Source organism: Solanum stenotomum, chromosome 3 (genome assembly GCF_019186545.1).
Source record: "Solanum stenotomum isolate F172 chromosome 3, ASM1918654v1, whole genome shotgun sequence".
NCBI classification, from domain to species: Eukaryota; Viridiplantae; Streptophyta; class Magnoliopsida; order Solanales; family Solanaceae; genus Solanum; species Solanum stenotomum.
In genome coordinates, this window is record NC_064284.1 from 14,522,703 (window position 1) to 14,537,415 (window position 14,713).

At 29.1% G+C, this 14,713-nt stretch overlaps 1 protein-coding gene across 1 annotated transcript; it reads right to left on the reverse strand.

The window, feature by feature from the left end:
• Positions 1 to 3,659: 3,659 nt before the first annotated feature.
• LOC125858714 (miraculin-like) lies at positions 3,660 to 4,199 on the reverse strand. Its single transcript, XM_049538531.1, has 2 exons — positions 4,031 to 4,199; positions 3,660 to 3,989 (listed from the first exon to the last, which is right to left on the reverse strand). Exons 1-2 carry the CDS (start codon positions 4,197 to 4,199, stop codon positions 3,703 to 3,705), a joined length of 456 nt encoding a protein of 151 aa, XP_049394488.1. The 3' UTR covers positions 3,660 to 3,702.
• Between the last annotated feature and the right edge of the window lie 10,514 nt (positions 4,200 to 14,713).

Here is a 14,713-nt window from a genome sequence, read left to right on the forward strand (position 1 = left end):
TATAAAAAAAACAATATGTTATTTCTTATGGCAAACCCTTTCCCTCTCTCCCTGCCTTTCCTCCATCTCTCTTGCCCTCTCCCCTCTCTCGTCCCTCTCTCTTCCCCTCCTCTCTCTCACACCATTAAAAGATCTTAAAAGTTAAAAAAAAATCTCAAAACAAAAAGAGTTTTACATCATCTAAAATAAAAATTAAACAAAATTTTATTCACCTACTACCCCAAAATATAGAAAAATAAATTTCCGGTCTAAAAAATTTTCACCATTAAAAGATCTTAAAACTTAAAAAAATCTCAAAAAACAAAATAAAATTTACATCAACTAAATTTTTTTAAAAAAAAAAACAAATTTTGATTCACCTACTACCCCAAAATATAGAAAAATAAATTTCCGATCTAAAAAATAAGCAGCAACAAATTAAAGAAATGTTACGATTTTTAAAGATTAATATTGGATTTAAAGTTCCACAAAATACACCTATATTAAGTAAATGTATCTATATATCTTATCATTAAAAAGTTAAGATGTATATATATATGATCGTTATAGACGAAGATATTTGAGTATTACTGTTGTCTGTTTCTTAGATCCTGTTTGGCATAAGTATTAAAAATTTCTTATTTTAGAAGATTTTTTAAGTAGCTTTTCAAAAAAGTGTTTTTCAAAAAAAAATTGTGTTTGACTAATTCATTTAAAAAATATTTCTGATAAGCAGATTGTGTTTGACTAATCTTTCATAAAAATTTCTTTTGCGAGTCAAATTACAACAAAGACAACTATGATCAATGCACTTTTAATAATAAGATTATATTATAAAGAGAAGTTATTTTAAATTTATATTATAAAGATTTTAATTAAATTTTTATTGATGAAATATTAACAAATTTTCAATCAATATTGTATTAAAATATATAAAAATAAATTAATTAAATATTGATATAATATTAACATGATGATTTAAATATAATTAAAATATCAAGCAAAATAAATTTAATAATTAGTTTACAAATTACATATCTACATAGGAAAAATTCACCACAAAAATAAATAATATCTTTTTTTTTTCCTAATCTTGCAAAAGTATTGTTTTTACCTTTTTTCTAGGAAAAACTACCTAATTAGACATACTTCACTATCATATATACTTATTTTACCTCTAGTTTAAAAATATTACACATACTATCACATTTAATATTTATACCATATATATTAAAAGATTTAATTAGATACACAAATTCCTTAAATATGGTATTGAATAATTATCTTAAAATCTAAACTCCTATTAATGGTACATCACCAATTCAAATTATTTAATTAATCATTACCCTAATGTTCACCCAAACCCCCCACGTTCTTCACACACTTCCACTCCATCTCTATCTCTTCCTTAATCCTCTCAATACATGTTTGCATGTCCCAAATTCAAAACTAAATCTTGATACTTAGCATTATAAAAAAACATATCCATCTATCGTCATGGTCATACATCTTTTCTTCAAGTTAGTTCTTAATTAGCTTCTTTCAGATGACCAATACCATCCAGAAGAAGTTCAAGGTTTCTTCAACACAATGTTGTATCAATGAGGTAATTTATTTATTTTTCATTATTCTTATGTATCTTGGTTTACTTCTCGTTCATGTATCTGAGATCGAGTTTATATTGGTATAAAATTTAATTTTATAAACTTTTACAAATTAGGATTTTGTTGTTGCAGGGTCTTCATCCGCCAACGTTCAAGTTGAATCTTTAAAATACAAAGGAAGGAATTGATGAAGAAGATGAAGTTTACAATTACAAAATTACTATGGTTTATGATTTTGTTATTTTAGAAAAACTTGTTAAAGTTAATATGCAATCTGTAAATTCATTTAGATTGTTAATTATTCATCAATTAATTCTTTAATTAAGGAAATTAGTTACACCCCTTTAATTCAAAGTAATAAATCGTGTATCTCGACTTGTAAAACCGATGGATACATGTATCTCGCGAGTAATGATATATGTATCTCAAGACCAAAATATTCGAAACTTTAAGATACAAAGGAAAGAATTGATGAAGAAGATGAAGTTTACAATTGCAAAATTATTATGATTTATTATTTCATTATTTTAGGAAAACTTGTTAAAGTTGATACGCAAGGATCCTGTAAATGAGTTGTTAATTATTTATCAATTAATCCTCTAATTAAGGAAATAAGTTACACCCCTTTAATTCAAAGTAACAAATCGTGTATCTCGACTTTTTAAACTGATGGATACATGTATCTCCCGAGTAATGATATTCCTCTAATTATGAAAATCAGTTACAACTAATTAATTAAACAAATAAAATATGTATCTTGATTTTAAAATTCGGCGGATACATGTATCTCGCATATTCAGACTCATGTATCCTAAGCACAAAATATGATAGATGAAGTAATATTCGAAACTATCGGAAATCTTAGTAATTAATTAAGACCTAAACTAGTGAATTTATGTAGTTTGCCCTTTTTTCTAATCCTACAAAAAATACATAAAATTTAAAATGTAATATGTAATCACAAAATAAAAAATAAAAAATTACATAAAAATAAAAATATTTTTTTAAAATGAAACTTAGCAAAACTTATGAGATGTGTTAATTGATTAATAAGAAATATAAATGTAAATATGTATATATGACAGAGATAATTTAATCTTGAAAAAGATAATTTTTGGTTTCTGCTTTTATTTTTTTTTAAGAAGTATGAATTTATAACTTTTTCACAACAAAAACTTGTTTCTGCTTCCATTTAAAAGAAGTCTTAATGATTTGTCAAACATCTTAATATTTCGTTTTTCTTTTTTCAAAATAAGTACTTTGATCTCATTACAACAATGCAACTCTTAACCATAGTTATAGTTAGACGGGTTGAGTTATCTATAGAAAAGTGATATGTATGGAACAAACCACATTCAAATTAAACCTATTAATTAGCAATAGAGACATAATGATTTTTAATATGTACACTATGAATCACACGTACTTAATGGTCCCGTAAATCTTAATGAAATTTTGGAATAAAGCCACCTGGCCGCTTAGAGATTTAATGATATATTTTGGATGCATTTGATATTCTCTCTAAACACATTATCTCTATTCCCACTTTTTGTAGTTTTCATCTTCACCACCCTACACTTTTACTAATAATGATATGTCTTTTAATATTATTTGTTTAAATTATATATAAATACTTTTAAAATAATATTTTTTATTTATCTACTGAACCCATAAAAAACTTTTTTTTCTTGAAAAACATCTTTCAAAAGAATATTTTCTTTCATACCAAATATACCCTGAATAACCACAAATATTAATGTCAACATTTTGGTTTTTGAGTTCAAATGTTGGGAAGAAAAACAAAATAGAGGGAGGTGGGGTGTAACGACTTGATTTCCGTTGTTAGGGAAAAGTCAATGGGGAAGGAATTGGACCAAAAAAACTTTTTAGTGGTAACTTGGAATTTCCTAGCCTAATCCCGATTTGGACGAAATCAGAGTCAGGCGAGTCTAGGGAAATCTGGTAGTGAATGAGAAGTGTAATAATGAAATTGATTGCGTGAGTGGATAACTAAGACGTTAGGAACCCGTATGGCTTTACGGAATTGAATTCAGGCGCGTAGAACTCCTGAAATCGATCGAGCTAGGTTATAATATAATAAGCATAGATAATTAACCAACTATGCATCATTCTTGTTTACTTTGCTAAAGCCAAAGGGATAAGGCATGTTATTGAGAGCCAGACGGGTGTATCCCCTATCTTCGTACAATCCGACATCTGCACAATCAAATTGGCATGTTGGACACATATATTTACTAGGACAATACGTTAACTTGTAAGAATTAGGTCTCCCCGTCTCATATTTCACAATTTTGAACCAGTTCTTTAAGGTATTAGGTCCTGGAATTCCTAAGGTACCACCAGTTATAACAAACCTAGGTGGTGGCCCTAGCATGTAATCACCAGCTTGCCAAACAGTTTCGTTAAAACATGACTCAGTTGAATACTGATAATGGAGTACTCCTCGTCTATCTTGAGTGGTTCGCCGTCCATGTGCAGCACGGGAGGGGATACAACATTCCCATTATTATCAGAAATGGAAAATTCATGAGAAAAGGCAACCAAAGAGAGGGTAGTTGAAACCAACAGGAAACTCAATATATTAATCGACTTCATCTTTCTTTTTGTATTTTGCTTCCTATTAATCTATCTCCAATTTATAGATGCATGGCTTCATTTGCACGTTTTTTGTTACATGAATAATAGTATCTATTTCGTCCTTAATTCAATGTCTGAGATATTATATAACTTTAAAAAATTAGTAGAAAGACTTTCTATTTTAACAAATAATAATTAAAAGGCAAGGTTGGCAGATTCTAGGAGATTTGAAATAGTATCTATTTCGTCCTTAATTCAATGTCTGAGACATATAATAGTAATTATTATATAACTTTAAAAAATTAGTATAAAGACTTTCTATTTTAACAAATAATAATAAAAATGCAAGCAAATCAATTGGCTAGATTTGAAAATTCCAAAACATCCCATAATAGAATATAATTGAGTCCGGAACCAAAAAGGCAACAAAATTTTTTCAAAATTCCAAAAGGGCAACTCAATTAATTATGAAACCAAAAGGGCAACAATTTATAACAGCGTCTAAATCAGAGTTTTAAAAACGAGGCACAAAAATCCATGAGCCTTACAAGGCTCAGCAGCTTTTAGCCTTGTAAGGCTCAGCCGCCATGAGCCTTAAAAGGGTCAAGGCTGTCAGCGCCTTGTAGGCAATTTTAAAATAAAAAATAAAAAAAATTCGTTTTATTTTCTTGAGCAGTTATTAATTTATTTGTCCCTAGTTATTTTCATTCCCTTGCAAGCATAAGTGGAAAAATATTTAATGTAAGTTGTGATCTACTTTTTAGAATTTTGTACACTAATTATATGATAAGTTAGAAACTTCTTGCTAGGTACATGAGAACAAACGAGAGAATTAACAAGAAAATAAAAAATAAAAAGAATGATTAAAAAATAGTTAAAAAATACTAAAAAGATGATTTATTTATTTATTTTGTGATTGATTTCTAATATGATAGATCATATCATATATTTTTAGGGGCAATACTATCTAATTGCTATACGAAATGTACCATAGGTAATATTATACCTTTCAACAATGACAAAAAAATAGAATATTAATTAGAAATTGACAAACAGATACACACATATAAAAGAGTGGAAGAGTTTTATAACATTAATTTGATTATCATTGTAGTCATCACTAAAAAAAATATATGATAATAACTATTCAAAAGATAACTCCTTCTTTAGTGTGAAAAATAAGATAGATAATATTTGCCTTAAATAATTATAAGCTAAATATATATTAATCACAAATGCACTTTTATTATAGCATAACTATAAAATAACTTTGAACATTTTTTCTTCATTCTTTTCATTAAATAATTTATTTATTAATTAAAAGTTTTAAAAATACTAAAAAGACGGTTTACTTATTTATTTGTGATTGATGTCTAATATGATAGACCATATAATATATTTTTAGGTAAAATTAAACCTTTCAACGATGACAAAAAAATTTAGAATATTAATTAGAAATTAACAAACAGATACACACAAAAACTAAAACAAAAATGTGATACTTTTCATATTCATTCATTCGCATAATAACAATGTTAGTAGATATCTAATCAAAATTAAATTAAAAAAAATACAATAATATTAATTGAAATCAAAACAATACATTAATGAATCTTCAAAATATTTGGAAACCATTCAACTTTTATACTAATATGACCATCTCTTTTGATGAATCTTCCAAGATTATTAAGTTTTCTTCTTCATTTGATGAAATTGTACCAAACTAATGTGAACCTCTCTATGATGAATTTTTGAAGAATATATATATGATTTTTATCAAAGTGAAGACCATACCATGACATTATTAAGTACATGAAAGATGAAAGAAAAAGAAAGAATGAAAAAATGGAAATGGACATTGAGCATTTCTAAAGATGATTGTTATTTATAGATTGGGTAAATCATAACAATAGTTAGAAAGAAGTTGAAGAGGCATATTATTTAAGTAGAGAAGATAAATAGATGGAGGTTTTTTGTAACTTATTAGACATAATTAGAATAGTAAATATGATTGAATTTTTAAATTAATAAACAATTATTTATTGAGAAAATGAAGAAAAAAAATCAAAAAAAGAAGAAAAAAATATAAATGGGAATGGAGGCCATATAGAGGTGCCACATCACCTTCACTATGGTTCTCCTTTATATATATATATATATATATAGATGTTTTAAAGACTTAAGTTGCCTATTACTGGCTAGTTGAATATTCTATTTATATTCAGAGTAAATCATTTGAGTTAAAGCTTTGTATTTGAGTTTCATGAATTTTATTCAGTTTTTAAGCTTTTGTATGTTTGAGTTAGTCTTCCGCTTGTAGTCAGTCAGGATGAGGGTTCGCTTGGGATCAACAATGGTTCTCGAGTGCCGGCCACGTTCAGGGTGTAGACTCGGATTGTGACATCCCATGTGGTGGGGCAAACTTCAACGAGGACACTGAGTTCATAGAAGGGGTGTACGTGACACCCTATCTTAAGATAAGAAGTTCCACATTTTCAAAATACAAGATAGATGTTGGGTATTATATAAGTAAGCAGACCTTACCAACTAGTGACGCATTTTAAAGCCGTCCAGACCTAAGCCCAGAGCGGGGGATATCACTAGCGGTGTGCCGTTACAAATGGTTCCTTTATGGAGCTTGTTGACACCCAATTTTGGACCTCCACAATATAAATTAATCATCGAGCTTCCTAAATTCGAAACGATTTGAAATAATTGACTTCATAAAATTCAAAATATTTTCAAGTCATTTTAAGTAATTTTGTCATTTTAAGTAATTTTAAATTAATATATATATATATATTTTATATAGTTTTGTATATATTTATTACATTTTATGAATACTCGAAAATCCTTTCTAAAAAAAGATTTTGTTTATTTGTATATTTGGTTAATTAGTCTAATTATTTAATAGTTTATATTTTTGAGTTAATAATTAAGTTAATTACTTTATTTCGTTGGGATTGAGAAGTTCATTAGTTAATTCATATTATCTGATTTTAGCCTAATTTGCCAATAACATCCAATTTTAAGCTAAATTCTTAATTCACTTGGCTAGTATATAGCCATCTTCTAGTCTTAATTTCAAGGAACTCTTTGCAAGACCCATGTTGGGACCTTTTCTCTTAACAATCATCAAGCATCAAAACTCATTCCCTTTTTGTTTTCCAATTCAGCCGAGCCCAACTCCCAATTCCCAACATAATACTACAACCAGCGATCCAAACATACATACAGCGATACCAAAACCGACCCCTGCGTCCTCCTCTTCTTCACGCTGCAAAACCAGAAGTACGAAACCCAGAAATCTTTGAGCAAGCCCAGCGAATCGAGCCAGCAGCCCAGAAAATCAGCGAGCCCAGCGACCATTAAGCATCGTGCGTGATTCTCACGAGAAGTTTCGAAGAATTTTCCAGGTGTCTCCATCTCCGTGCCTCAATTGTCCTTGTGAAGAAATCGATGGTCCTCCTCTCAAATCCGTTGAGAAATCATATTAATTCAACAGCAACCTTATCTCTTAGAGGTTTTTGAATTTCAAATTCGAATCTGATCCCATTTCTTTTCCAACGGATTCCCCCCTAAATCACACCCCATTTTCCCCTATAAATAACCCTCTACACTCAAGTGAATGAGAAGAGGTTTTGAGTTTAGTTCTGAGGCTATAGTCGTTTTACACTTAAGAAATTTCAAGCCGATTTTCTAATTCTAAGTTCCGAGAAAGGTTGCGTTAAAAGTTGTTTTAAATTTCCTAGTCTGCTGCTCGATTCTAAATCAGTATGAGAAGTGGCTGCTCTTTTTTACTCGTTTGGTCTCTGTTTGCTGCCCTCGAAAAGGTAACCCTCCTTTTATGATTTTAGTCTCTTAGTCGTGAATTAACAGTAGTTTAGTTTTATGGTCTAATTATGTGATTTTCTGCTAAACTGATGTGAGACTGGTTGCTTATTAATCATTATGAGATGTTTTAATGTTAGTATCTTGCGAGTGTTGCGACTCATTGTTGACTGCAGTGGTTTAAATAGCTTATGGCTCGAATGTTGTTGTTTGGTTTTGTTTGTTCGAAGTCTTGATGATTCCATCTGATGCCGCATCAATTTCTCCTTGTTAAGGTCTTTTATCTCGCTATTAATCTCGTCTTGTTGGCTGTGGATTGGTAGGTCAGTCATGAAGTTCAAAATCACCTTCTATAGATGATTTCGTCTTTTTGAATTGATATATGAAGGTTATATGTGTCAAGCTGCTTAAGTATTACTTTGTTTATATTGTTTTGTCTTCTGTTGACTCTCTTTCTGTTCCCATAAGGGCTGTTTTCTAATAAAGCTATGTTTGCATATTTTGTTTAGTGCCTTCATTCTTGAATCATGTTTAGGATTGATTTCTCAATAGATTGTTTCTATGTCGGTTTCTGATTTAATGGTATTTGACTATCTTTTTCTCCTATTCTTTCTTTTGAGTTTTCTTATTTTATTTTCTTCTTTTGCTCGAATCTCTGCCATCTCTTTGCCCTCTAATCTTGTTTGAAATAGTGCACTGTTTGCAAGTAAAAAGGGTATAAAGTCTGAGTTTCTTGTTTTATTTTCCGAATCTTAGTTTGTTGGAGTTTAGTCTTTGAGATTATTTGATGCATGATTTCATTTGGTATTAACCTTTCCTTGATGCCGATCCCTTAGCTCCCCTTTTGAAACAAAGGAGCCAATTTATGCTTGGTCACATTCCAGTAATGTGCAAAAATTGAGATTTCATAAACCGTTGTGTAAGATCGTGTTGTTAAATTTTATTGTCCCTTCTATTTGAATCTGGATCTTGGCTAAATTGTTTACTGTCTAGCTATAGATGGTTAAGCATTTGAATAATGGCAATAACAAATAGCTTGTCTCAATTCAATGATTATTATTAAGGTTGCCTCTCCTGCGATCTGATTCTCATTGCTATATTGGTTTGAACATTTAATATATTTCCATCATATTCAAGCATGCTAGATTATAGTGTGTCATCTAATATGCCCCCGTTTTGTTGATTATTAATATTAATGTGCTATTACCTTTTGGAATGAACATGTGTGAGGCATTTTTTTTAGTATAATACGCAGTGATACGTCTTCATTGATCTACTCAAATGTGCTTTCTTATTATCAAGTATAGGCTTCTTCTCTTCTTAATTTGTGTCTCTTTGAAATCTACCAAGTATACATTATATTGGCTAGCCTTATTTTGTTGTGAATTGTCTAGTTTACCTTGTTATAAATTAAACGGAAAAGGGTCAAAATTGCCCCTGAACTATGCGAAATAGACCACTTATACCCTCTATTACATTTTGGGATCAAAAATACCCCCGCAGTTATCGCAGGAGACCACAAATACCCTCAAGAGTTAACACCCCAATTTTTTTAGTGACATGGCAAGCCACATGGGACTAATCTCTCCACCTAAGCATTGCCAACTAAGATTCACTACAAAAGAACTTGACTTTTAGTGACGACAAAGTCGCCACAAAATCCCAAAATATTGCCACTAAAGGTTATGAGTGATTTTTAGTGGCGACTAAGGCTCCAACAACCATTTGCTAGTAAAATCTATTTTTTCAACAAAAAAATATGATAATTAATTTTCGATTGCGACCTAATTTTCTAAAATAAATAACTTGCAATATCCATATTAAAAACATTCAATATTATTACGAAAAATAATCAAAATTACTTCTCGATTCAAATCTCCTACTATATATATATAATGCATCATTGTACATTTTATACATTTACATATGACATAAAAATAAAACATATAGTGTCTTCAAACTCTTACTTAATCGATATCATATTTGGTTTTTTAAAAACAATGAAGAAAAAAACACAAAATTAGAATTTAATGTTAAAAACTTTTAGTGACGATTTTCTGGGCTTTTGTGGCGACTATTGTTGCCGCTAAAGGTCTAGTTCTTTTGTAGTGAATCCTAGTTGGCAACGCTTAGGTGGAAGGATTAGTACCACGTGGCTTGCCACGTCAACAAAAATTTGGGGTGTTAACTTTTGAGGGTATTTGTGGTCTCTTAGGATAACAGCAGGGATATTTTTGATCCCAAAATGTAACGAAGGGTATAAATGATCTATTTCATATAGTTCGGGGGCAATTTTGACCATTTTCCGTAAATTAAACTCATGCCATGTTTTTTTTTTACTAAAGATGTTATTCTTGTGAATAAGTTCAAATGTGAATGCTAATCTTATCACTCTTTCTTTGCATGTGAAATCCGCTTCGAGTCTATTTTGGACTCTCATCTCCTATCCTTGCATCTCCTCGTTGGGCCAAAGGCCCAATTTTACGCCTTATCGAGTCAGCCAAAATTTAAAGCGGTGAACAGGTTGGAGGCAGCAAATAGGGCAGGAAATTGAAACTTAATTGCTTGAAAAGTCCAAATAGGCTATATGCTTTCTATATACTGCAGTATAACTTGTATATACCATGAAAACATTGATATACAGGTCAAAAATGCAAAAATACAGGGAGGCAAAACACAGGTGTTCGAAAGCAAGAAATACATGGGAAAAGCTGATATACACTAATATACAATCGATGTATACAAAAAGGGGAATTGGGTTAAAACCCATAATTTTGCAGCGAAATTGGCCCAAGAAGGGGCCCAATTTCATTATCTCTTTTACTCTCGTAATTGTTTTGATTATGTTTGACTAATTTTATTTAACTCTTAACTTTAGAACTATTAATTAACTTACTTAGATCCACCAAAAGATGAGTTATTTTCTTTGTGTTGGTTTACTTTTAATACATCTTTTGTGTTCATTTATTTTATGTCAAGTATACCGGTCAAATTTTTATTAAGTTAAATATTTGTTCTTAAAAAGATATACTCTTTAATTAATAACATTTTTACTCACTTTTTAAAATTGTTTTAAGTTAGAGCATTTTCTCAAATAAAAAAATGTTTTATTTTACTTTGTCACTTTTCTCAAAAGTTAGTCAAAACTTTGTTTTTATCCTTCAATTAATTTAAAATATTTTTTATGCTTTAGTTGACCCAAATTGATTCAGAGTGTTATTTCTAAATGATTTAAATAATTTTTAATTAATCTAATTTTGTTAAAATTGTATTCACTTGCACTTTGATTCAAATGTTTCATTTTAGATCCCTTTCTCTAAAAAATAAAATATGTCCTTTATTTAATTATTTTCTCAAAGTCAATCAAATATTGCAAAATATTATTTTTTATGTTCAATCATTTTTCCAAAAAAATAATCAAATATTTAACCAAGTCATAGAATAACCGCATGGTAGCGGACGCTTCAAATATCTTAAAAACCATCTTGAAGCATAAATAAGAATCTCTTATTCATTTTTTCTAAATTTATAAAGATTTAATCTGTTAAAATCTTTTTAAATTAAGTTTTCTTAATTTCTTTAAAAAAATTAAGTGACGACTCTTTTCTAAGTATTTTTCTCAAATTGTTTTATACTTAGAACATTTCAAAAAGTAATTTTTCTAAAGATAGTAAAATTACGGCATAACAGAGCTTGTTTTCTTTACAAATTTATTAGGGTTGTCATTTAAAAAAAAAAAAAAAACATGTTTTCTATATTTTGACTAATCAAACAAATTAAAAAATAATTTTTTTCATATCAAATATACTCTTAGATATATTGTTTGATTGGTGGGAGAAAAACAATAATAAAATATAAAATTTTATTTTGTGTTTGACTATGAATATTAATAAATCTCGAGACACCACATTTATACTAAAATAAATTTTGATTTATATAACCACACATTTGATAACAACAAAGTAATTATGGCCTACTGTTCCTTTTTGTTGAGTAGTTACAATGTAATTACTTTTTGTGTACTACTTCACTGCTTATAAAATGAATTAAAAAATTATTTACACGGTTAAATCAGTCAAAAAATTATAAATTGATTACTCTTAACTTATAATTTCACAACTTATAATTTGTATTTTTCACCTATACATTGATATATAGCTGTTGGCATTCTTAGAAAATATTTTCCTCCAAAAAAATAAATCTCTTTAAAATAAAAAAAATGACTTTATCATTGGAAGTAGGGAAAACAAATTTCCACAAGTTACACTTACAATGATTGTGTTCACCCCACACTACATTAAAAATACTTTCTTGTCCCTGATTATTTGTCGACTTTTAAATTGGCACATCTATTAAGAAAATAATTATTGACATAGTTAGTTTATCATTTTATCCCTATTATTATGAAGTGAATGAGTTAAAAACTTTAGATTTTCAAAAAGATCTACCTTTTTCAGAGTAATTTATTGAGGGCATAATAGGTAAAAACATTTTTTCTTTTCTTGATTTGTCAAAATGGACAAGTAATTAGGGACAACTAAAAAAGAAAAATGGACAAGTAATTAGGGACAAAGGGAATAATTTTTAGCGGCAATAAATATATAAATAACAAAAAGTGCTAAAACATTTACCGATATTAGTTACTTAGCTTGTCATTAGATCCAATGTCGCTATACACTTTAGAGATATTTTCAAAGAGTGTTAATTGCCGCTAAAATACATATATATAGCAATAATTAAAACTATTGTCTTTAATTAATTTTTGCTAAAGATCATTTTAGACCCCATTTGCCTTACCTTCATTCTCACTCCTGGTTGCCTCCATCCTGACCATCCCACATCCTTACTTCTACAGTTTTACTATTGCATTTCTTAGTAATTATCTAGATTATATAAAATTAAATGCATCCAAATAAACCATTAAAACTCTAAGCGGAGGTGGCTTTTATCCAAGAATATATCATTGAAATTTACTGGACCATGGTCCATGGGTGTGGTAGAATTGATTTATTTTACCGAGCTTTTTTTTCTACAATTTTATCAGGAGATAGAGACATATTTATCATTATAAAATAAAACTTGTTTTTTCCTCTCCATTTTTTGACTATCAAACTCAATAAAATTAGAAAATATATTTTTTCCATATCAAATACTTAGTTGGTGGGATAAGGATGATATTTCCATGATAACATTTTCGTATTTGGTTATGAATATTAATTAATTTTGAGATTTCACATTTTATACTAAATTAGTTATCCTGATAGCTAATTACATGGGGATATTCTTGTCTACTTCACCCCATAAATCACACAACCCCTTAATATTTATCAACTATTTTTAATTAATGAACCCAAGTGGACTCTAAATTACTTACTATAATATGTTAAAATATACACTATTATCAGTATATATATTCTAATATCTACTTGTCACTCTCATTTAATTTTGTGCAAATAAAAAAAAGTTGATAAATATCGACTTAAATTACGAAATTCTTGTGTATAAATTGAGAGGTCCTGTATGATGCATGCAAATTAGAATAAAAGAAAATGAAGAGCGTTGTTTTGCTAATTTCATTTCTCCTTGCATTTTGGTGTTTTGGTGAAATTCTCAGATCAGACACCAGGTACTTTATCGTGTCAGTAATACGAGGAGCCGGGGGTGGCGGAGTACTGCGAGGCCCCGTAATAAATGGAGACGCTAACTTCGTGTGTCCCTCCCAGGTTGTTAAACTATATATATGACCATCTCGTTTAAAAAGTTGTTTAAACTATTCAGGTTAAATTTCACTTCATATATATATATTTCCTTCTCTTTTTTTTTTTTAAAAAAGTTTGTTTCAAAAAAGAGATATTTTTTCTACTTACAAGTTAAAATTGAGCGTAGTACATAATGTACCCTAGATGACATAACTCAACTCCTCAACCTAACTAATCAGATGATGCATGATTGCCCAAGACAAATATGGATCTAATATCCATATATATATGTTGAAGACTGGACATCTGAAGTATGAATAATATAACAGTAGTGGTTCTACAATTAATTTTTACTTTTTTACTTTTTTTTGTTACAGGTGGTGCAGTCCCCGCGAGAAATGAACAGAGGTATGTCAGTGTATTTCAAACCAAAGGCACTCGAACAATAAGTGAATCGAGATATGATGTTAACATTGAGTTTTATCGGAATTAAATCCATTGTATAATTTCGTTAATTTCGACCAAATAATATCTATCGATTTCTAGATCCTTTCCACTGTATTTTACATGTGTACCTACCTACTTGTATTGTCTAAATAAAGCTACGCATGTACATGAGTAGGTAATTCATGAGTATCGTATCCACTAATTGCCTCCTTAATAAATGTAAAGGTGTAGGAACCTCTAAAAATATGCATATTAAATTATTAAATATTTTCTAATTTTTTCATGTTTGAAAAATATTTTTCAAATGAACTTATTTTCTTCTTATTTAAGAAAAAAATGACTTTCATACTTAAAGTAGGTGGAAAGAATAAAGAAAATCAGAAAATATTTTTCAAAACTTTCCTTAACATCATCACCTGAAATGAGTTCAGGATCCAACTTCTGATCCCAACTCCAACCTTGACCCGAGACCCAAATTTTGACTTCTTGACCTCGATTCAAGAACACTTATTTTTCAAAAAAAAATAAAAATTCAACAATAATAGGAAAAATATA

Bases quoted from the DNA above. Each gene is read 5' to 3' on its own strand.
- LOC125858714 (XM_049538531.1), bottom strand. From the start codon at position 4,199: ATGAAGTCGATTAATATATTGAGTTTCCTGTTGGTTTCAACTACCCTC. The intron at 3,990-4,030 runs GTATTCAACTGA...CTGTTTGGCAAG, and splicing joins CGAGGAGTACTCCATTATCA to CTGGTGATTACATGCTAGGG.